General features: G+C 35.8%; 1 protein-coding gene across 3 annotated transcripts in view; it reads left to right on the top strand.

The window, feature by feature from the left end:
- MFAP5 (microfibril associated protein 5) overlaps window positions 1-25,072 on the top strand; it is a 104,197-nt gene that overhangs the window by 26,206 nt on the left and 52,919 nt on the right. Inside the window, exon 1 of one of the 3 annotated variants that reach the window (XM_056799276.1) lies at window positions 16,129-16,690. The exons of 1 other annotated variant lie outside the window; for it this stretch is intronic. In XM_056799276.1, coding sequence (XP_056655254.1) covers window positions 16,651-16,690 — 40 coding nt within the window. In that variant the 5' untranslated portion in view covers window positions 16,129-16,650. Of the gene's footprint in view, window positions 1-16,128; window positions 16,691-25,072 lie in introns of those variants that run through there. One more of the 3 variants, XM_056799275.1, reaches the window with a different exon arrangement.

Raw genomic sequence — 25,072 nt, 5'->3', positions numbered from 1 at the left:
TGCAACTAATATTGGAAATGATGGCCAGTGTTTCAGTGTCATCAGGAAGGAACAATGTCCCAGTGTGTGCCAGAAAAAGGAAGAAGCAAGGAAGGAAAAGGTTTTAAGATAAAAGCACTAACTTAATTTTTATATGCAACAAAAATCAGGGGGAAAATTATAATGGAATAGTGAAAAAAAAATCCTATGAATGCCTGTTAATAGACAGGCCTGGGATAAGGGGAAGTTGGAAAGAGGAAAACCTTTCTGCAGCCTCTGGTTCTTGAAGAGAGTATCAGAGTGCTTTGTTCTATAAAGCTGAGTCTGGCTGCTGAAGTCAGCTTTCTATTCTTAGCTTCTAGTCCCAGAGCACATATTTCAAGTTATCCTCAGAGATTCAAGGGCCATAGCATTGTTGTTATTTTTCCCTGGCACAGCTCAGCCTCCCAGACCAGACCAGACCTCTTTCTACTGTCTCAGATTGATGCAGAATGACATGATCTGCTGTGTTAGAGAGCAATTCACAGCTCTTAGTACTGCAGAAATTTCCCTCCTCCTCCTCTTCATACCCCCACTGTTTGATCATCTACCATCTTCCAGATTTTGTGGATTACAACCACCAGAGTTCAGAACTTTGTTTTTACCCACAGGGAATCCAGTCTTAGAATATGCTTATCAATTACTCTAGTAGACTTTACAAATATAAAACCTATTTGAAGGACTTCTGAGTCATAGGACAAACAAAATGGATACTGTTTCCAGAACTTGGTAACTCTAGAAACCTCTAAAAAAGAGGAATTTTGTGCTAGATGAACAATTACAGCTTAATTCATAGAACAAAGGAGAGAACACTGACACTTAAAGGACTCAGCTTTTACTCCATCACCCTTACCCTTCATCGGGGATACAAGTTGACTCTTGGGCTTGTGCTTTGTGCTCAGCTTAAATAACAACAGGAGTCAGTGCCAGCCAGACAGGTAGAGAGTTTTCTCTGTAAACCTGCAACTCTACATCTTTTTCTTTTTTTTAAGAGTCAGGTCAAGTCAGATATCAATTTCTTTGTGAAGCTTCCCCTAATTTCCACCCCACCCCCTTCCAATTGTTAAAGGTTTCTTTTGTAAATTATCTTATATTTATGTAATAGTAATTTGGCATTTGTCCAGAGTGCTTCAGATGGTATCTCTTCATGAGGATGATACAAAGAACCTTACTTTTGGGAGAGTGGTGATGATGTAAGTACCTTCTGGAGCATCCATGGATAGTCTTTAACTCATTCAATAACAGCCATGGGATGAAGAGGAGGCTCTTTGATTTGCTACAGAGGATATAGGAGATGAGTCTAAGATTAGGAATGTGGTGAAATTTTATTAGGAGAAACACTAATAAGAGAAACAAGGTCTCCAAGCCAATAAAAAATAGGTTTATTAGGAGAGGGCTGGACTCAGAATAAAGCTGGACTCTGGTCAAGATCAAGACCAAAGACCCCTGAGCCTTAGGAGATAGCCTTTTTTATGCACAGAAATCTGATGACATAGTGTTATAGTAAAGACAGAAAATACAGCCAAAATTAAAGTAGGATGAACATATATCTTTCACATGGACAGGTCTTAATTAATGACACAAGTGCTGAATAAGCTGGAAAGTACAGAAATACTCACTATGGGTGGTAACTAATTTCTATTATTATGTCTGACCTTTTGTAATAAAGTATTAAACTGAATGGAAAATCTCTATCACACTTTCCAAGACCTCTGCAATAAGGGTTCAGGGTCTGATTGTTTTTGCTGACAATTTCTATTAAGTTCAGGAGTCAGCTACTTCTAAAGATGACAGCTAAGGATGACTGACATAGTCATTGTACCTAGCCAGGCACCCCAAAGGCAACCCTCCACATCCTAAGTGACTGTCTTATGCTTACATGCAGCAGGTATGGTAGGCTTGGTTGAAATTTTTGGGTTACAGGCTTAAGGTAAAAGTGCCTGTCAGCAAGATTTAATACCACCCTAAGCTGTATTTTTCTTAGCTAATGCTTATAAGTCATATAAAGCAAACTATATTATTTGTGTTATAATCAAAAAGGGTAATACTCTTATAATCATAAAAGGGGGTAGGAGGTTTCCATTCACAGGAAGCTAAAGCTGACACTTTATATGCATTATAGGATGATTGGAATAAGATTCACATATTACTACCAACATAGTCAGTTGGGAGGTCAACATCAATCAGTAAATGAGCATTTATTATGTGTGAGGAACTACACTAAGTTCTGGGGATATAAAGAAAGAGAAAAACGTGGTTCCTGCCCTCAACTAGCTTACATTCTAATAGAGAGACATTATATGGAATATAGAAAAGTTCCTACAAGACTTCTGATGAGCTCCTTTACTTTCCTCCCTTCACTATTAGTAAACAAACATTTACTAAACATGTGCTAAAACATTAGGGATACAAAGAAAAGCAGAAAATAGCAATCTGTATTCTCCAAGAACAAGTCTAAAGAGGAAATGAAAAACAACTATTTACAACAAACAATATACAGGGTGCATTGGATATAATTAACAGGGAAAACATTCATATTAAGGGAGGTCTGATAAAGCTTCTTGTAGAAACTGGAATTTTACTTGAGATTTGAAGGAAACCAGATGCCAGGAGGCACAAAGCATGAGTGAGGGTGCTTCAAGCAAGGAGGATAGACAGTGAAAACAAGCATTTAATAAATGACTACTATATACCAAGCACAGTGCTAAATACATAATCCATATCTCATTTGATTCTCACAACAATACTGGGAGGTAGGTCTTAGTATGATCTCTATTTTATAATTGAGGAAACTGAGGTAGACATAGGTTTAGTCACTTGTTCAGTTTCATACAGCTATTAAGTCAAATCTGACCTCAGTTCTTCTTGATTTCAGGTCCAGTGCTCTTTCCTGTGTGCCATCTTTCTGTCTCAACATTAATAGGGAAGTTAGGACTAAGGGAAGATTTCTGGGAAGAGATAATGAATTCAGTTTTGGACATGTTGTAGGGTGGCAACTTGAAAAAAATACAGAGCTACTAATGTAGTTAAATAAGGAGTCTTTAATCAGGGTAAGGAAATTAAAATCTTGGAAACCACATAAATCCATAGCATTGAGATTATAATCTGGGAAGCCACAAAGAGACAGCACTGGGACATCAACTGGACTACAGAAAAGGGAGGGATTAAACAGATTTTTTGGAAAGGAGGGAGCAACAGCTGGGTTATATTGAGTTCACAGAAGTTAATGAAAGATGAAATAGCTAGAGACTACGGTCTCCATGAAAATGGATCTCAGGTTTTTTGTTTTCTTTTTCTTCATTTCAGTCTTCTGATTCCTGGGAAACTGGCAAGACTAATTAATAGTCAACTCAATCATTATCTGTCTTTTGGGTTCTTTCCTTTTGCACTTTGGTAAAGAGTCATTCTGGAGATTCTTTGAAAAACAATGTTGTCAAGGGAAATATATTATTCAGAAATATATACTTATTGATATTGTTTGAACCTAGTTTGGTGTGACTAGAAATGGACTGACCTCTGAGACACTCCCAGGGAAGCCAGTTATCTGAAGGGAATGCCATATCTGACCTAGGCCTTGGTTTGTCCAATGCTTGTGTTTTGGGTTCCCCAAATTTGAATGTTTATGCTTACATCTTAATGAACTTTCATTTTAATGTTTGTTCTTACTGATATAATGATTCTTATTTGGGAACTGCTTTCTCTATAAAATAGCTTAATTGCTACTTTCTTAGATAGTATGCTAGTACTCTTCTCTGAAACCCTATATAATATAAACCTCACAGAGTCTGTGGAGGGACCTGTCTTCTAGCTTTCTTTCTACCAAATGACCAAATACATTTTCTTTCAAAAACTATTTCAGATTTTGGTATTCTTGTAACTAACAATAGGTACAGGGCATCCAGTTTTAGATGTCTAGTTGGCTGCTGAAGGTGAGAGTCTAGAGGTTAAAAGAGACGTTAGGACTGGATAAGTAGATATGAACATGGATTAGATCAGCAGATTGGTGACAATTTAATCTTGATGAGATCACCCAGAAAAATAATATGGAAGAAAAAAATGAGAGGCTCTCCTCCACAAGAGAATCTTGCTGGGATACCAGGAAGGTCCTAATATTGTGGGTATGAAATAATTTAGGAAGAAACTTGTGGTCCAGCAGGGGGGATGCCCCGGAAAAATTACATATTATATAGAATCCAGACAAAAGAACAAACAAACAGTAGACTGGCCATCATAGGGGCAGTTTTCTGATAAGACATGCAGGTTGCTTGAGGTTTATAATGGAAGAAAATTTTTAACATTAATCTTCAGATCTCATTGGGTTTCTGGTCAGCATAACCTAGGCTGTGAGTTAAGCATTAAACAAATCTGATTTCTAAGCAACGTTTGGTTTCTCAGCTATACAGGGCTGGGATCAAACAATACTATAAAGTTTTCCCACAGTTTCTTCCTTTTTTGGACTTTAAGCCTAGCATTCCTTTACTAGGAGAAGTACAATTATAGAAGCAGACATTTAAGATTTAAAATAACCTGATTCAGTGGAGGCATCTCCTTCACTATTGTAAATCTTACTAATGACTTGACAGAATTTCGTTTGAGGAGTGATTGGGATCAGGTTGGTGGCAAACTTTTAATCAGGGGTATCAAATTGTGTAAGCTTCAGGAGTGACAAATCAAGAAATTTAGACAAGTGTCAAGATACAAGTGTTCTACACAATACAGGGAGATTTCCCAAACATTGAAAGAGCATATATGTCCACAAATATCACAAAAAAGTTTAAAAAAAATTCTCAATTCTACGCTTCTATCAGTGTCAGAAGGGGAACAAATTTAGCTACATATAGTCATAATCTCATATATCCCTTAAGGAAACAAACCTAGTCAAACAGATTCTGTACTTAAACATTTAATCAGTTTATTTTATCTCAGATTTTAGCTGTCCTTTTTAGTCATCTGATACCTGGAAACATTTTCCCTTGGAAATTCTCATTCCCAAGGGAATTGTAAAGGAGTGTTCCACTTAAATTTGACTTTCTAATGACTAGTTCATGGGATGAGAACCAGTTCAAACTTTGTGAGGCTAACTTTATACTTGTCTTTTTGTCACTGAAACATTTAGAAGTCAATTATGCACACACACACACACACACTCACATACATATATCTTAGTTCTAAGAGAAAATAATGTAATCTTGTTGCTTTTTCTCAAAGTGAATATTGGGTCTTCCATTAAAATTTAAAACTTAGATTTTTGTCATATCCTATTTTTGTCCTTCTTTTCATCACTTTGAGGATATATTTTCTCCAAATCATGCAGAAAGAATGAAATACTTTAGGAACTTAATCCTATACGTGCGTATATAACTTAATGATCACAGATTCAGAATAGTAAAATTAAAAATGGTAAGATCTTTCATACATCCTATTAACTCGGGCATGATAAGTATTTCAACAATAAAATTCAAATATATATAAAACTTTATAGTTCACTTGCCCTTGTCATTTTCTATGAAAGAGAAATGAAGGCATATGGTTATAACAATATCAGGGATCTCTCTTTAAGGGCACAGACTGACCTGAGTTAAGCATCCTTAACTCTGTTTGATTCTAGGTAAGTCATAGTAGTCTTTATTTGGAATAGCTAATCATGCTTCAGAGTTCCACAGTACTCATAGGGTGCCATAGCCAGGCTTATAATTAACCAGGTGGTGAAAGTTTCTATTCAGAAAAAAAATGTCACAATAGGGAAACTGAGTCAATAAGCGCCTACCATGACATTTGTAAGATTGTCCTCTCATCATTTCTAGGTACAGATACTCACCTCTAGCAGTTTTTAGACTATACTCCCTTTGAGCAGCATTTGGTATTTTCCTTAAGTGGTAAGATTATTTGTTCAATGACAATTCAGACAATCATACTTGAAATCAACACTTAGAGCAATATCTAATTACAATATAAAGAGATTTTTTCTCATACTACTAACCACAGCTTAGCTATTATTATTATTTTTGCTTATGCTGTTATAATAACAGTTAACAGTAAATACATAAGTCTTTATTCATCTTTTCTTGTTCAAATCATGCTGGAATAGACAGTAATCATTAGAAATTAAGAATAGGGGCAATGAAATAGCCTAGTGGATAGAGTTGTAGACCTGGAGATGGAAGGTCCTGGTTTCAAACCTGGACTCAGACACTTCCTGGCTGTGACTAGTGTCTGTTTCCTTCTGTGACTCTGACCAAATTACTCAACCTCAATTGCCTAGCCCTTACTGCTCTTCTGCCTTAGGACCAATACTCTATATCAATTGTAAAACAGAAGGTAAGTATTTAAAAAAATGTAGATAATCACATTTTATGATCATTCACATAGAGTGAATGTATAAAAGTTTACTCAAAACCAAGAAAAACACCGATCATAAATATTTTTTAAAATGTATGGCTTGAATGTATTTTATTAAAATTTTAATGCTAATTTTATAGGTCCAAACAAGCATTTTCATATGCAAAGAAAAGGATAATTGTTAGATTTAAAATGGTTGAGGTCTTAAACTGTAGTGATTAAATAGTGGAGAGACAAGGAAAAGCATTATGACCGCTCAAAATATGTTTTTCTACAGTGTCTTGTTTTAAACCAAATATAAAGTGGTCGCCAGGGAATATATTCCCAATTATGAATATGCCCAAGTCAACTGGGTTTTATAGAGAATTTTAATTAATAATACAATGAGTAATCAAAGAAAGAGAGAGAGAGAGTAAGAAAGGAATAAGTATGAAGGGCCTCAAGCCAATATGGCCTAGACCTGAGTCTTTTTTTTTTTAAATATATTTTATTTGATCATTTCCAAGCATTATTCGTTAAAGACATAGATCATTTTCTTTTCCTCCCCCCCACCCCCCATAGCCGTCGCGTAAGTCCACTGGGCATTAGATGTTTTCTTGATTTGAACCCATTGCTTTGTTGATAGTATTTGCATTAGAGTGTTCATTTAGAGTCTATCCTCTGTCATGTCCCCTCAACCTCTGTATTCAGGCAGTTGCTTTTTCTCGGTGTTTCCACTCCCATAGTTTATCCTTTGCTTATGAATGGTGTTTTTTTCTCCTGGATCCCTGCAAGTTGTTCAGGGACATTACACCGCCACTAATGGAGAAGTCCATTACGTTCGATTATACCACAGTGTATTAGTCTCTGTGTACAATGTTCTCCTGGTTCTGCTCCTCTTGCTCTGCATCACTTCCTGGAGGTTGTTCCAGCTAGACCTGAGTCTTAAGAGAGAAATCAGTCAGTTTTTTAACACTCACCACAAGATCTGTCTAAGCAAAGATTCTAGTGACACCAGGCCAGCTTCATCTCAGCTACTTTCACCAGCTCCCTCCTCCATCTGAGTGTTTCAGAATCAGTCTTCCTCAAAATGAGTCCTCCTCAATCTGAATGTTTCAGAATGATCTCTCGCTCTTCTCTGAGCTGTTATTTTTAAGGGCAAAATCTCCTATGTCACCTCCCCTAAGTTCTTCCATCTAACAATCACTGTAGATGTTTTCCAAAAGACAGCCTATTTTGAATTCACAGGTGAGTAGATTAATCTCTTTAGTAAGTCAGAAAAAAAAATGCTGCTGTGTCGACTAATTTCATTAAGAGAAAACCTCTGAGTAAGTTTTCACCTTTTAGGTCTAAGTAGTTTACAAGTTGCCCCACCTTTATAGGCACTTAGCATCCCATTGTATCAATTCCAAAAATAGCCATGGCTCAAAGAACTCCTTTCCTTTATGAGTATGGTCTTCAAGTACTTTCATTGTTTAGCAAGGAGTTTTCTGCCCTAAAGCATTCTTAAGTACGGGTGGAATAGAGGTCCTCCCATAGCAAGGAGTTTTCACATTTAAGTAGAATTCTCACTATCTGGTAGGGAATTATTTCAAGTAGGGAATTGGAGGTTTCCTCAATGTGGAGTAAAATTTTTAACATTCATAAGTCTGTGAAATTTTAAGGTTTACAATCCCCCCTGATGATCATTGGGAGACTAGTCTCCCCATTGATCATTTAACATAATCAATTTGTAATCCTAAATGCACTTCTAACTATAGATATATACTACATTCAATTTTCTAAGAGAAATTAGAATAGTGAGAGAGGAAATAGAAAAGAAAATAAAGCAAAACCAATGTTTTGCTAGGTGCATTGACAGAAAGCCAAATTAGGGGCAGTCTCTTTTGGCATAAATGTGTGCATTTTCAATAAATGTTCAATCAAAGTTCAGTTCAATCAATCATATTCAAAGTTCATTCTTGATCTTTTTGATGAAGTGTAGGTTTTCCGGCATCTTTCTGCAACAGTTCATTCTCTGGTTATAAAAGTTTCAAGCTTCTTTCTTGAAGATCTTTTCTCAAACAAATCAAAATCTTGAATTTTTATAAAAGTACAATCTTAAACAAAAAATCAAAATTCTTGGATTTTTATAAAAATACAATCTCAAACAAAAAATTCAAAATTCGAAAATTCTTAGATTTTAAATTAAAATACAATCCCCCCTGAAGTAGGTGTTAAAAACATGCAGTTTCCACTACGGCAGCTCCAGTGTAACATATGCCATCGCTCATAAAAGAGGAACCATCGGTAAATAAAATCAGATCTGCATTGTCTAAGGGAGTGTCCAAGAGATTATCTTGAGGCTTTTCTGCCATGGACACTAATGTTTCACAATTGTATAATGGTTCTCCTGAAGTTGGTAAATCTGGAAGCAAGGTGGCAGGGTTAAGAGTAGTACAACGTTTTAAAGTAATGTTTTCACTATTTAATAAGGTTATTTCATATCTTGTAATTCTCTGATCTGAGAATGCCTGTGTTCTATGTTTTATCAATAATGCTTCTACCTCATGTGGGCACATTATTGTTAATGGACATCCCAATACTAAATCAACAGTTTTTGTTACTAGTAAGGCTGTAGCAGCTACTCCTCTAAGGCATGGTGGTGCTCCTGCTGCTACTGGGTCTAGTTGGGCAGAATAATAAGCAATTGGGCACTGAGAAGGTCCCAAAGTCTGAGTTAACACACCAGAGGCTACTCCTCTTCGCTCATGCACATATAAAGTAAATGGCTTGTTGTAATCTGGGATGCCTAGAGCAGGGGCAGACATGATAGCCTTTTTCAGATCTGATAGAGCTGACAAGTGTTCAGGCTCTAATTTGAGGGGTTCAGGAACCGAATCCTTTGTTAATGCTATAAGGGGTTTAGTGATTTCCCCATAGCAAGGAATCCATTGTCTACAAAACCCTGTTGCTCCTAAAATTGCTCTCAGCTGTTTCTTAGTGGTAGGAGCACTCAATTTTTGAATGTTCTCAATTCGTTTTGGAGAAATATAACGAGCACCCGCAGTCAAGATGAATCCCAAATATTCTACTTTTTGGAGACACCATTGAACTTTATCCTTAGAGATTTTATGTCCTCTTTTGTGCAATTCCAAAAGAAGGTGTTTGCTATCTTCTTGACATGTTTTTGCATCTGTTGAAGCCAAGAGTAGATCATCTACATATTTGATTAATTTGCTATTTTAAAATGTTATATTGTCTGTGTCTTGGCTCAAAATTTGCTCAAATAAGCTCGGACTTTCGACATAACCCTGTGGCAGCCGACACCAGGTATATTGTGAGCCCTTCCAGGTGAAAGCAAAAATATGCCTGGAGTTTTCATGTATTGGTATGGAAAAGAAAGCTGAACACAAGTCTACTACTGTAAAGTATGTAGCTGTGCTAGGAATAGAGGAAATAATAGTATTTATGTTAGAAACTATGGAGTGTCTCTTTATAACATGATTATTCACTGCCCTCAGATCCTGTACAAATCTATAGATGTGCTTGCCATTGGGCCCTCTTTTTGTTTTTTTAACTGGCAGGATGGGCGTGTTGTATTCAGATTTGCAAGGGATTATTATTCCCTGTTCTATTAATGAGTTAATAACTGGTGTAATACCCTCAATTGCCTCCTTTGAGAGGGGAAACTGAGGGATGGAAGGAGGTGGGCTAGATTTAGTTTTTATCTGCACAGGAACAGCAGATTTAAGTAAGCCTACATTGGAAGAAGATGTGGCCCAAAGAGACTCTGGTATATCCTTAGGTATTTCAAAAGTGGAAGGCTCTTTTGCCTCCTGGTTTTCCGAGAGAAGTACAGGGAGTAAATTTAAAGATTCCTCTGGTACTTCCAATGATAAAGAACCATCTGGTGAACAAGTTATTGTGGCTCTGAGTTTGCATAGAAGGTCTCTCCCCAGCAAATTTAAAGGGGAGTCAGGGATTAAAAGAAAAGAATATTGTACCTCTAGGGGTCCTACAGACACCATTCTAGGGGCAAGTTTTTCAACTCTTTGGGGTATTCCTGATACCCCCACTACACTTTGTGAATCAACGGAATAACAATTTAAATCTGGTACACTCTTCAATACAGACCTGGTAGTTCCAGTGTCTAATAGACAATCATAATAAGTGTTACCCACCTTTAAGGTAACATGGGGTTCATTAGTATGGGGAGGGCAGTGGATAGGGACAACGGGTAGTAGGACATCAGGATCCGGAAAATCAAAGGTTGTATCCTCTGATTTCTGTGCCCCAGTCCCCCCACCCAGATACCATCATTGTATTTGGGATATTCCTTGGGCACCCCCTTGAAGGGCACCTCGACTATTTTTTGGACGAGCTCCATTTCTTATATTTTGTTGTTGGGCATTATCATTTTCTTCATTTGGAGCATTGTCATTATTTTCCCAGTTCCTATTTCTGTAATTCTGGTTTCTAAAGTTCTTATTTCTATGTTCATTATAGTTATTTCCATAATCATCATTATAATTTCTAGAATTTCTAAAATTCTGGTTTCTATGACCATTATCATCATTATAGTTGTTCTGGTTTCTATGACCATTATCATCATTTCTATAGTTATTTCTAAAGCTATTATTAAACTGCGTATTCCTTCCAATCATCTTAAGAAAGGTTCTACATTCCATCATTTTTGTGGCCCTTCTTCTCACAGAAGTGGCAAGTTACTGATTTATTTGTGAATTCCCTCAAAGGGGCTATAGTCTCTCCCTTATTTTTCAATTGTCTCTTTAACATTTCAATTTCTTTCTTTAAATCTTCCACTGATGTATCATCTTCCTCAGGTCTTTTTACACGACCTTTACCTGGATCTATGATTTTTCTAATGCAAGATTATTATAATCTTTTGCTTCTGCTTGCCTTATGTCTGTTCTGTTCTGTTGATTTTGTTTCTTAGCCAGTACCAGATAGTTTTGATAATTACTGCTTTATAATTTAAAATCTGGTATTGCTAGACTTTCTTCCTTTGCGTTTTTTTTAAAAACTAATTCCTTTGATATTCTTCAACTTTTATTCTTCCAAATGAATTTTGTTATTTTTTCTAACTTGATAAAATAATTTTTTTGGTAAATTAATTGGGATGGCATTAAATATGTAGATTAGTTTAGGTAGGATTGTAATTTTAGTTATGTAAATTCTGCCCATTCATGAACAATTAATAATTCTCCAAATATTTAGACTTTATTAGAGTCAAAAAGGTTTCTAATTATGCCCATGTAGTGCCTGGGTTTGTTTTGGCAAGTATAGTTCCAGAAATTTTATTCTATCTATGGTTACTTTAGATGGAGCATCTCTTTCTATCTCTTCTATAGGACTTTGTCAGTAATATATAAAAATGCTGATGATTAATATGAAATTATTTTATATTCTGCTACTTTGCTAAAGTTATTGATAGGCTCAATTAATTTTTAGTTGAATGTCATGTCATCAGCAAACAGAAATAATTTTATTACCTCTTTGCCCATTCTGATTTCTTCAATTTCCTTTTCTTCTGTTATGCTATTACCAGCATTTCTAATACTATATAAAATAATGTTCATGATAATAGGCATCCTTATTTCACTCCTGTTTTTATTAGGAAGGCTTCTAACTTCCCCTTATTATAGATAAGACTTATTAATGATTTTAGGCAGATACTTTTTATCATTTTAAGAACAAATATACTTTAACCTATGCTTTCCAGCAATTTAATTTTTTTAATTTTTTTTTTAAACCGTTACCTTCCATCTTGGAGTCAATACTGTGTATTGGCTCCAAGGCAGAAGAGTGGTAAGGGCTAGGCAATGGGGGTCAAGTGACTTTCCCAGGGTCACACAGCTAGGAAGTGGCTGAGGTCAGATTTGAACCTAGGACCTCCCATCTCTAGGTCTGGCTCTCAATCTCCTGAGCTACCCAGCTTCCCCCCTTTCCAGCAATTTTAACAGGAATGAGTGTTGTATTTTGTCAGAGGCATTTTCTGCATCTATTGATATAATCATATGGTTTTTATTATTTTGTTCATGAATTTGTCAATTATGTTGATAATTCTTAAGCCATCTCTGCTTTCCTGGTATTAATCCCACTCTGTCAAAATGTATTATTTTTGTGACCCATTGTTGTAGTCTCCCTAGCTAGTATTTATTTAGGATTTTTGCATCTGTATTCATTAGTGAGATTGATCTATAATTTTCTTTTTCTCTTTTTGCCCTTCCTGGTTTAGGTATTAGTATCATATTTGTTTCATAAATGGAGTTGGGTAAAACTTCTTTTCCTGTTATTTTAAGTAATTTGTTTAATTTTGGAATTATATAATCCTTAAATGTTTGGTAGAATTTACTTGTAAATTCATCTGATCTTGATGCTTTTTCATTAGGAAGGTAATTTATGGCTTGTTCAATTTCTTTTTCTAAAAAAGGTTTATTTAGGCATTCTATTTCTTGCCCTCATAGCCTAAGCATTTTATATTATTTTTTATAATTTTCTTCTATTTCCTTTTCATTGTTAAATTTGTTTTCATATAACTGGCAAAACAACTAATAATTTCATATTCTTTGGTGGTATATTCATGTTTTTCCTCTTTATTGCTAGTGATTTGGTTTCTGTCTCTCCTTTTCAATTAGATTAACCAATGGTTTGTCAATTTTGGTGGTATTTTCATAAAACTAACTCCCAGATTTATTAATTCAATGGTCTTCTTACATTTAATTTTATTGATCTCACATTTAATTTTTAGGATTTCTAATTTGGTATTTAGTTGGGAATTTTAAATTCATTCTTTTTCTAGTTTTTAATTGTGTTCCCAATTTATCTTTTCTTTCTCTATTTTATTAACATAAACATCTAGAGATATAAATATTCCTATAAAAACTATTTTCACTGTATCCCAGACGTTTTAGTATGTTTTCTCATTATTATAATTCTCTTTAATGAAATTATTTCAATAATATGTTCTTTAACCCATTCATTCTTTGAGTTATTTAGTTTCTAATTAGTTTTCACTTTTTGTTTCTATGATCCTTTATTACATACAATTTTTTATTGTGTTATGGTTTGATAAGGTTGCATTAAATATTTATACTTTTCAACATGTAACAATAGTGTTTTGTGCACTAATAAATGGTCATTTTTTTGGTGACAGTGCAATATACCACTGAGAAGGTAAACTGTTTCCATTTATTATTTAATTCTCTCCAAATGTTTATCATATTTAATTTATCCAAGATTCTATTCAACTCTTTGACTTCTTTCTTATTTATTTTTTGGTTAGATTTATCTGTTTCTGACTAGGGGGAAATTAAAGTACCCCACTATTATTGTTTTGTTATCCATTTCTGTTTGTAACAGTTAAGTTTTCCTTTAAAAATCTGGATGCTTTAACCCTTGGTGCATATAGATTTTAAATTGATAATGCTTTTTTATGGTAATCAATTTTTAACATGATATAGATTTCCTATTTATCTTTTTTGTTTATATCTGTTTTAATTTCAACTTTTTCAGAGGTCATGAATGCTACCCTTGCTTTCTTTGTATCAGCTAGTATATTTTGCTGTACCCCTTTATTTTTATTCAATATGTGCCTCTCATTTTTAAGGGTGATTCTTGTAAACAGCATATTGTCAGGTTTGGGTTTTTGAGCCATTCTGCTATCCATTTTCCTTTTATGGATAAATTAATCTCATTCACATTCAATGTCATAATTACTAGTTGTATATTTCCCTTCATTCTGTTTTTCCTTATCATTTGGCCTTCTCTTTCTTTTTGCTGTATCCCTCCTCAGATGTCCAATTTCTTCTGTCTCCTATTTCTTCAATTCTCATCTCTTCTAAAAAAACCTTTCCTTAAATGAGGGGATGCCCTTCAATTGGAGAATGGCTGAACAAATTATGGTATATGTTGGTGATAGAATAAGATTGTGTTCAAAGGAATAATAAAGTGGAGGCATTCCATGGGGACTGGAATAACCTTCAGGAAGTGATGCAGAGTGAGAGGAGCAGAACCAGGAAAATAATGTATACAGATACTGATACACTGTGGTCCAATCCAATGTAATGGACTTCTCCATTAGTGTCAATGCAATGCCCCTGAACAACCTGCAGGGATCTATGAGACAAAACACTTTCCACAAGCAGAGGACAAATTGTGAGAACAGAAACACCGAAGAAAGGCAACTGCTTGAATACAAGTGCCGAGGGGATATGATTGGGGATGGAGACTCTAAATGAACATCCTAGCTCAAATACCAACAACATGGAAATGGGTTCAGAACAAGGACACATGTGACACCCAGTGGAATTTCGCGTTGGCTATTGTCGGCTATGGGAAGTGTGGTGGGAGGGGAGGGAGGGAAAGAAAGTAATTTTTGTATTCAATGAATAATGTTTGAAACTGACCAAATAAAATAATGTTTAAATGTTTAAAATTTAAATTTAAAATTTAAATGTTTAAAAAGAAAACAAACCTTTCCTTTTGCTTTCCCTTTGTCCTCCTTGTTTCAAATTGGTCCACTTTTCAAAGGGTCCCTCCCTTGTCTTTCCTTTCCTTACCTTTTAGTTTCTATTCTTATCTGCCTTTCCAAAAATTCCTATCTTATCCCCCTTACCATTTGAGTTCTTGATATGAGATTTATTTAAAAATCCCTCCCTTTATTCTGAGTTCCAATTTTATTCTCTCATGGTAACCCACTATTTTTTTTAAACCCTTATCTTCCATCTTAGAATCAATATTGGGTATCGGTTCTAAGGCAGTAGAATAGTGAGGCCTAAGCAATTGTGATAAAGTGGCTTACCCAGGGTCACACAGCTGGCAAGTGTCTGAGGCTAGATTTGAACCCAGGACCTCCCATCTCTGGGACTAGCTTTTAATCTATTGAGCCATCCAGCTATTCTCACTATTTCTTAATATGTATTCCATTCTCTGTATCCTTCCCTTTTCTTATCCCTTCACCTTCCTTTCTCTTAATCTATTCTTTCTCTTTGTTCTTCAGTCCCTTAAAGGGCTTTCCTTTGCTTGATCCCTCCCTTGTCCTATTCCAATTCCTCTCTTGACCCTTCCTTTTTTGCTACTGTTTCTCTGTACATTAAGAATATTTTTACCCTTCTAATTGTGAATTTTGTTCTCTCTTTATCCCAGATCTGCTAAGAGTCAGGTTCTAGTAATTCCAGCCCTTCACCACTCCTCCCTTCTCCCTGTTAGTTCCTCCACTCATTCCTCCTCCATATGAGATAGCCATTCCACCCTACCTCGTCCTGATCTACTGCATTCCCATTTTGGCTCATTCCATTGCATTCACCTTGACCTCAACTTTTCCATTGATACATTCCCCTTCAAAATACTCAGATAACTATATCATTCCTAGGGGCTCTAGAGAACATTTTCCCATAAAAGAGTCAAACATGTTGACCCTTTGAGGTCTCTTATGCTTAGCCTTTCATCATTGCCTTTGTATGTTTCTTGTAGATCAAATTTTCTAAAGCATTCTTGATTTTTTTTTCCAGGAATAGTCGACACTCCTTTAGTTACTTAAATATTTATTTTTACCTTTTATAATTATTTTCAGTTTTCTTGGATAGACTATTCTTCGTTCTAAGCCCAGTTATTTGCTCAACAAAATGCTGTTCCATATCTGGCATTCTTTTAATGTTGTAGCTATTAAGTCTTGTGTTATTCTGACTGTAACTCCTGTAATATAGGGAAAGAGTATGGTATCTCTCTCTATTGAGTCAGGACCAGAGTGAGGTGAAGATGAAAATGAAGTCAAGGGTAGAGAGAAAGGGGATAGATTGGTTTTCCCTCTCTCCTCTCCCTGGCAAACCCCACTCTGGTTGCCTTTAGGCTCACAAACTTCTATTCCCTCAGAGACTTGTTGAAACAAAGTATAATACAGACAGCTTCTCCCTCTCTGAGGAGAGAAATATAACTTCCCTCCCCCCAAACTTCAAGTCTCCCTACTTGGATACTAAGAAGCAGGCACTTGATCTTATGAACAGCTATTTATTCTAAGGGAACAATTGAAGGGTAGGGCAATTGAATTGAGGAATGAGGTACTGAGAAATAGGGAGTGGGAGGTCCCTAGAAGTAACTGAACCCCTTCTCCCCAAGTCTGACAGGGTCAGGCTTTGACCCTCTGAGGTCAGTTGTGGAGATGTCCTGACTTTCTAGCTGTTCTAGCTATTGTAACAAGTTCAAGGACTTTTAGGGAATTTGGAGGAGATCTTCTTATGGTGAATGGCTTTTAGCAAAGTCCTATTCACTCTGCTTGTCTTCTCTGGATAATGGGTTAGAAGTCATAGGAGGATGGTACTGGCTCAGAGATCTGCTCAGGTCAACCTTTCAGGTGAGTTTCCCACAAAGAAGTCCTCTCCAACTGTCCAGATTCTCTCACTTCTGTTCTGTCTTCAGAACTCTCTCTCCTTCCTGTCCTTCCCCAGCTCAAATTGGTCCCCAGTGTGATGGATCTGCTTGTCTTCTTCTTCTAGCATATTCCTCTCTTTCACTTCAAAGTATTTAAATTGTTATCTTGTTCTGGTAATATTTTTTCCTTAACCTGGGAATTACAAACTTAGCAATGATATTCCTGTGCTTTTTCATCTTTGGGCCTCTTTGGGGTGGTGATTGGTAGATTTTTTTAGTTCTTATTTTAACCTCTGACTAGAACTTCTGGGCAATTTTCCTTGATAATTTCTTGGAGTGTGGTATCTAAACTCTTTTTTTAATGGTAACTTTTTGGGAATCCAACTATTCTTATGTTGTCTCTCATTGATCTATTTTCTAGGGCAGTTGTTTTTGTGAAAAGATGTTTCAAATTCTCTTCTGTTACTTCATTCTTTTGATTTTGATTTACTATTTCTTTTGCCTTAGGAAATCATTAGTTTCCTCTTGTCCAATTTTACTTCTTAATTGATAATTTTCTTCCATATGTTGCTGGATCTCTTTTTCTAGTTAGGTGATCTTTCATAATTTTCTTGCATTGCTCATTTCCCCCCTAGTTTTACCTCAACCTCTCTTATTTGATTTTGGAGGTCTTTTTAAAACTTCCAAAAGCTCTTTTTGAGCTTGTGACCATTTATTGTATTTCTTTACTGTTTATGAAGTAGGTATTTTTGCTTCATCATCCTCTGCGTTTGAACTGAGGTCTTCTCTGTCCTCATAGTAACTATTGTATAATTGAAAACCTGTTACCCAGAAAAAAAAGAACTACATCTCCTGGGAGTCCATTGACTCCCTGTCATTCTGTACTTCCTGTAGAGAGGGGATATTAGGCCAGTGGGTTGGTGGGCTGCTCTCTTTTTTTCGGCTTGATGTGAGCATGGTGGTGGTGGTAAGCTAAGTACGGGGATTTTAAATGGGCTGATCAGCCATGGGCACATGGTATTTTTATTTGTTACCTTTTATTCCTTTATTTCTAATGGTAATTTAATAAATCTCCTAAAATATAATATTTTTATTATTGAGATCTAATTTTAATTTTTACATTGATGGCAACCACTAGTCAGAGAAGAACCTCTCAAAATTTTAAGATAGCCTAGATAAAATTTTAAAGCTACCTTTATCCTGCCAATGTTTTTCACCCCCTACCCCACCCACCCCCCACCCACCCTTGAAACCTCTGAGAGAACTCTGAACTCTCTTTGGAACTGCTGCCTTTTTCTTTCCCTACTTTTTGCCTGGTTGCTCTCCCAATTGGCAACTTTTAGCCTGGGGACTCTTGGCGAAGAAGAGATAAGCCACGTCTCTTGGTCCATCTGCCTGAGCCATGATCCTCGCTACTACCTCTGGTATTGCTGTTGCTGATAATGCCTGCTCCTGCTCCTGCTCCTGTTCCTGGCCCTGGCCCCTGAACCCCCAACAATTCTGCTCCTGAATCTGCCTCTGCCCTGACCCCAACCCTGACCACTGTTGCTGGTCCTGTTGGGCTGCTGGTAGCTGCTGCTGTATCTTTGGAACTCACAAACTTGGAGTCACTCTCCAGGCATCTGGTAAAAACTGGGATGTATTTTCCTTAGGCAATGACTAGCCTCCTAACTCCCTATACATGTGGCTGGGGAAACAAAATGCTCCCTAGCATTTTACCTCAGGGGGAAGGGGAAGGGAAGAAGGAAGTTACTCTTCCAAACAGAAAGTAAATTACAAGCATGGGGCATTCTTTGAAAGAACAGTTCATTACCTATTTCAAACAGCTTCCAGCTTTAGGATGTTTTTTAATGAGTGCACTGATCCTTTTACTTATTCTGCTTGAAATTCAGGGGAGAAATTCATCTTCCAGTTGTACAAATAAAAAATGATAATGGTGAGCTACATAAATATAGATAGAAAAATCTTAAAATTGTTCAGATAATTTTCATATATGTAATCAAAAGTATCTTCAGTGATGAAGTGAAGCTCAAATGTGAACTTCCCTTCAGGGCCAGGCACAAGGACGCTAAAGAGACTCTTATTATAAAAATAAAAAAAATTTATTGAAATATATATGGATAAATAAAGGATTTCTAATTCTAAGGGATTCTAAATCCATCCAAATAAACTCCCTGGTTCTGCAAGGAACTGCTTCTCCTGTGATTCATAGGCTACACTAATCTGATCTAATTAACCCAAATTTATACTATCTAAATAAAAACTACTGCTATCATCCTTATAATTCTTAACTTTGCCTTCAAATTATAAAATAGCAAAGTCTAGCTAGTTGAGTCTCAACAAGAATCAAGTTAGGCCTCTGAGTCTGTTAAAACTCAGAGTCCAAACCAAAGACCAGGTTTTTCTTTGGTCTTCTCAGAATTAAATAATCTATAAAAACCACAATAGATATTCAATAGTGTTTCCCAAGTTGGGAAAGGAAAACACCAAGCTCCTTCACATCATTCCCTCAGACAGACAGAGAGAGAGGCAAAGATGTTACCTCCTCTATCCCCGAGAGAGTCTCTGAGTACATGTCTCTGCCAACTGCCAGAGACCAACCCACAACTACCAGAGAGAGTCATTGATACAGAAAAACGGTTATAACTGTCAACATCTAAAATCAACATGCTCTCTCAGCTCTGCTTCAAACTCCAGTTCTCTTTCCAAGCCAGCCACTTTACTTCTTCTCTCTAAACTAATAAAACAATACTTATTTTCTCATATCATCCTTACAATTTCGCCCTTCAAGCATATGGAGAGATAAAAAAAATATCTTCCATAGTCTCACTATTCTATATATTCTAAAGCTATACCTAACCCTATTATTATATTTCCTAAATAGTCTTAATCTTGTGCTTATCTTATCCTATTCTTTTTTGTTGGAAAATTTTTTATTTTATTTTATTTTTTCGAAAAATTTATTTAGTCAATTTAGAACACTATTCCTTGGTTATAAGAATCATATTGTTTGATCCCCTCCCCCCACCCCTTCCCATAGGTGATGTGCAATTCCACTAGGTTTTCCATGTGTCCTTGATCAAAACCTGTTTTCATGTTGTTGATGTTTGCACTTGGATGATCATTTGGAGTCTACACCCTCAATCATATCCCCCTCAACCCATGTAATCAAGCACTTGTTTTTCTTCTGTTTCTGGTCCCACAGTTTTTCCTCTGAATGTGGATAGTGTTCTTTCTCATAAATCCTTCTGAGTTGTTCAGGATCACTGACTGCATAGCCACAAATGGAGAAGTTCATTACATTCAATTGTACCACAGTGTATCAGTCTATGTGTATAATGTTCTCCTGGTTCTGCTCCTTTCACTCTGCATCAATTCCTGGAGGTCATTTCAGTTCACACGGAATTCCTCCAGCTCATCATTCCTTTGAGCACAATAGTATTCCATCACCAACAGATACCACAATTTGTTCAGCCATTCCCCAATTGAAGGGCATCCCCTTATTTTCCAATTTTTTGCCACCACAAAGAGCACAGCTATGAATATTCTTTTTTTTTTCCATTTGAATTAGTTTATTTAGTCAATTTAGAACACTATTCCTTGGTTACAATAATCACATTATTTCCCCCCCTCCCCTCCACCCACCCTTCCCACAGCCCACACACAATTTCATTGGCTATTACTGTGTCTTTGATCAGAACCTATTTCCATGTTGTTGATGTTTGCACTAGGATGTTCATTTAGTCTACATCCCCAACCATATCCCTTCGATCCATGTATTCAAGCAGTTGTTTTTCTTTGGTGTTTTTACTCCCATAATGTTTCCTCTGAATGTGGATAGTGGTTTTTCTCCTAGATTCCTCCTAGTTGTTCAGGATCACTGCATTGCCACTAATGGAGAAGTCCATTACATTCGATTGTACCACAGTGTATCAGTCTCTGTGTATAATGTTTTCCTGGTTCTGCTCCTCTCACTCTGCATCACTTCCTGGAGGTTGTTCCAGTCCCCATGGAATTTCTCCACTTTATTATTCCTTTGAGCGCAATAGTATTCCATCACCAACATATACCACAATTTGTTCAGCTATTCCTCAATTGAAGGGTATCCCCTCATTTTCCAATTTTTTGCCACCACAAAGAGCGCAGCTATGAATATTCTTGTCCATGTCTTTTTTCCTTATTATCTCTTTGGGGTACAAACCCAGCAGTGCTATGGCTGGATCAAAGGGCAGACAGTCTTTTATCACCCTTTGGGCATAGTTCCAAATTGCCCTCCAGAATGGTTGAATCAATTCACAACTCCACCAGCAATGCATTAATGTCCCAAAATCCCCTCCAGCATTCATTATTTTCCTTTGCTGTCATGTTAGTCAATCTGCTAAGTGTGAAGTGATACCTCAGAGTTGTTTTGATTTGCATCTCTATGATTATAAGAGATTTAGAACACTTTTTCATGTGCTTATTAATAGTTTTGATTTCTTTATCTGAAAATTTCCTATTCATGTCCCTTGCCAATTTATCAATTGGGGAATGGCTTGATTTTTTTGTATAATTGATTTAATTCTTTATAAATTTGAGTAATTAGACCTTTGTCAGAGGTTTTTGCTATGAAGATTATTTCCCAATTTGTTGCTCCCCTTCTAATTTTAGTTGCATTGGCTTTGTTTATACAAAACCTTTTTAATTTAATGTAATCAAAATTATTTTACATTTTGTGATTTTTTTCTAATTCTTGCTTGGTCTTAGAATCTTTTGTTTCCCAAAGATCTGACGTACATACTTTTCTGTGTTCACCTAATTTACTTATAGTTTCCTTCTTTATATTAAAATCATTCACCCATTCTGAGTTTATCTTGGTGTAGGGTGTGAGATGTTGATCCACACCCAATCTCTCCCACATTGTCTTCCAATTTCCCCAGAAATTTTTATCAAATAATGGATTTTTGTCCCCAAAGCTAGGATCTTTGGGCTTATCGTAGACTGTCTTGCTGAGGTCACTTATCCCAAGTCTATTCTACTGGTCCTCCTTTCTGTCTCTTAGCCAGTACCATATTGTTTTGATGACCTCTGCTTTATAGTACAGTTTAAGATCTGGTACTGCAAGTAAATTAGTTTGGGTAGGATTGTCATTTTTATTATTTTAGCTCATCCTACCCATGAGCAATCAATGTTTTTCCAATTGTTTAGATCTAGTTTTAATTGTGTGAAGAGTGTTTTCAGTTGTGTTCATATAGTTCCTGTGTTTGTCTTGGCAGATAGATTCCTAAGTATTTTATATTGTCTATGGTGATTTTAAATGGAATTTCTCTTTCTAATTCTTGCTGCTGAGATGTGTTGGAAATATATAGAAATGCTGATGAGTTATGAAAGTTTATTTTGTATCCTGCAACTTTGCTAAAGTTGTTGATTATTTCAACTAGCTTTTTAGTTGATTCTCTAAGATTCTTTAAGTACACCATCATATCATCTGCAAAGAATGATAGCTTGGTCTCTTCATTACCTATTTTAATACCTTCAATTTCTTTTTCTTCTCTAATTGCTACTGCTAGTGTTTCTAGTACAATATTAAATAATAGAAGTAATAATGGGCATCCTTGTTTCACTCCTGATCTTATTGGGAAGGCTTCTAGTTTATCCCCATTGCAGATATGTTTGTTAATGGTTTTAGATATATACTGTTTATTATTTTTAGGAAAGACTCTTCTATTCCTATTCTTTCTAGTGTTTTCAATAGGAATGAGTACTGTATTTTGTCAAAGTCTTTTTCTGCATCTATTGATATAATCATATGATTTTTGTTCATTTGTTTGTTAATATGGTCAATTATGTGGATGGTTTTCCTAATATTGAACTATTCTTGCATTCCTGGTATAAATCCCACCTGGTCATAATGAATAACCCTCATGATCACTTACTGGAGTCTTTTTGCTAGTATCCTATTTAAGATTTTTGCAACTATGTTCATTAAGGAGATTGGTCTATAGTTTTCTTTCTCTGTTTTTGACAGGTCTGGTTTTGGAATCAGTACCATTACCTTATCCTATTCTTATTGCTACATTTTATTTATGCTAACCTGTACTAGGGATATACATGAAAAAAATGAAAATTTCAATGAAAACAAATAATCAATGAAGACATATTTGCAGACCTGCAAGTGCAAAACATACAATTAAAGAAATTCAAAATACAAAATGCAAACTTTTGAAAAAATACAATACAGTTTCAAACTAACTTATGTTTTACAAAAACTAAAGTCTATCTAAAATAATAACTATGCAAAACTCATGCAAACTTCATTTTACAAAATCTATTTGAAAAATTTAAACAAACCTTTTTTACTATGCTAAGACCTTATCCTATCATTAATGCTGAAAACTAAAACTAACCACATTAAAACTCAAAATAAACTTACTATACTAATGTAGCAGTCCAGGCCACATGTATAATCCAGATACAGGGATTGTGTGTGGGCACATGGCTATTCCTGCGCATGGCAATGAACTCTGTTCCCAGCATGGCTAAGGTTAGGGAGCGAAAACTTACTTCCCTTTGTCTTACCCACCTGGGATAAAACCCCACCTTCACCTTGTCGTAATTTGCAATTAACCAATGGCAATACACTATGTAACTCATCAATATGTATTGAGTACATTTGCATATCAAAGAGATTAAAAGGAGAGTTTGCAGCCATCTCGATCCCTGAGACCTCACAGGATTGCCTAACCCTATCTCTTCTCTTTTTCTCTCCTCTCTATCTCTCACCTGAAGCCTGGCCTTCGGCCAGGTTTCTCTCTTTTCCAATGCTAATACCTAGCACTCTCTAATTCATCCTATTATACTCTGTTTATTCTCTCAGCTAAGCTATATCATCCTCTGACCAGTGTAGTGTTAAATCTGGATCACTGGACGGAATTAGCCTTTTTGAAAGAGGTTTAGTGGTTGGAGTATGGTTGCGGCTCCATGGGAATCAATATGGCCTGGTTTCTGACTCATTTCTGCTATCTCGAACTTGGCTCTGTCACGCCCCTTGAGGAATCCTAAACTACAATCCTTTTTCTCTCTTTCTTATCTTGTGGCTTCTCGCTGGCGAGAGGCTACAACTAATAAAATCAAAACCTTAAAATAATTTAACTATATACACATCTATATAAATATACAGATCTGTACAATTTCTACAGTTATGTATGTGTTTTATATAAACTATTTACATATTGCAGGAGGAAAATAAACTTCCCCCCCTTAAGATAGTCTGAGAAAAACTTAAAAGATTTTCTTTAGATCGATATGTATGTTTTCTTGATTTTATCTCCTAGGAACACATAAAGTCTTCCTGTGAGATGAGATCTTATCATTTTAATGTGTACAATTATTATTATTTTCCCAAGGTGATTTATCTGTATTTATTTCTTTCTAAGGATACTTATCACCTGGTTATGATGTTGCAGAGTTTGTGAGAGCTGTATCCTAAAAGTGTATCTTATTTTGTAGTGAATAGTTACCAAATCTTTAAAGTCACCTCCTCTGCTACTGTCTTCTGACTTCTTGTTGTTACTATATAGTGCTTATTTGCAACTATAGTGAAAGTATGTAATGTTAGAACGGTGCAAAAAATCTTATAGTTCATGTCCATAATCAGTCTTTGTTCCTCTTCTCTGTGTTATTTTTCAATGTCTTTGTTACAGTTCAACCATATTTTTTGCTGTCATCTATGTTTCTTCTATGTTGTCTTCTCCTTTGTCTTGATCTTGATCTCTTTCTCCATTTCATTCTTCTTCTTCTGATATCTTTTTGACTGCATCCATGTTGTCTAATGCAATCTCTTCTGCTGCTTTTTTCACATGTGAGCAATGCAGCCATGATTCTTTCTCTAATAAACGAATAACTGATGATGTTGTCAAAATAACACGGGATGGTCCTACCCATAATAGTTGTGTTGTGCTAGTTCTATTAAAGTTTTTATGTAAATGGAATCTTCAGGTTTTATCATATGCAGTGCATAATCTAATAGACACCTATCTCACCCACAACTTCTATTGAATCCACTGCTTTGCACTCCTAAGGGGATTTCTGCAACACAGATTTGGGAGCACCTGTGTCTAAGAGACAATCATAAATTTGTGTTCCTATTTTTAGGATTACATGGGGTTCTGTGTTATTTTCTGGAGAATGGACCGGCATCACAGGAGCTAACACAAGGATCAGGAAAACAACACTTTTTCCTGTTCCTCATTCTCTAATTCTTCATTGATTTCTCTTGTACTAATTTCCCATGTTTTAAAAATCTTGTCATTTTCATTAGTTTTTATTCCATTGCCCATTCTTTATAGTTCATTTCCTCCTTATAGTATATTTTTAATTGCACAAG

This window comes from Monodelphis domestica, chromosome 5, assembly GCF_027887165.1.
Source record: "Monodelphis domestica isolate mMonDom1 chromosome 5, mMonDom1.pri, whole genome shotgun sequence".
Classification (NCBI taxonomy): domain Eukaryota; kingdom Metazoa; phylum Chordata; class Mammalia; order Didelphimorphia; family Didelphidae; genus Monodelphis; species Monodelphis domestica.
The sequence above is the reverse complement of the archived record's forward strand: the minus strand, read 5'-3'. Positions and strand labels throughout refer to the sequence as shown.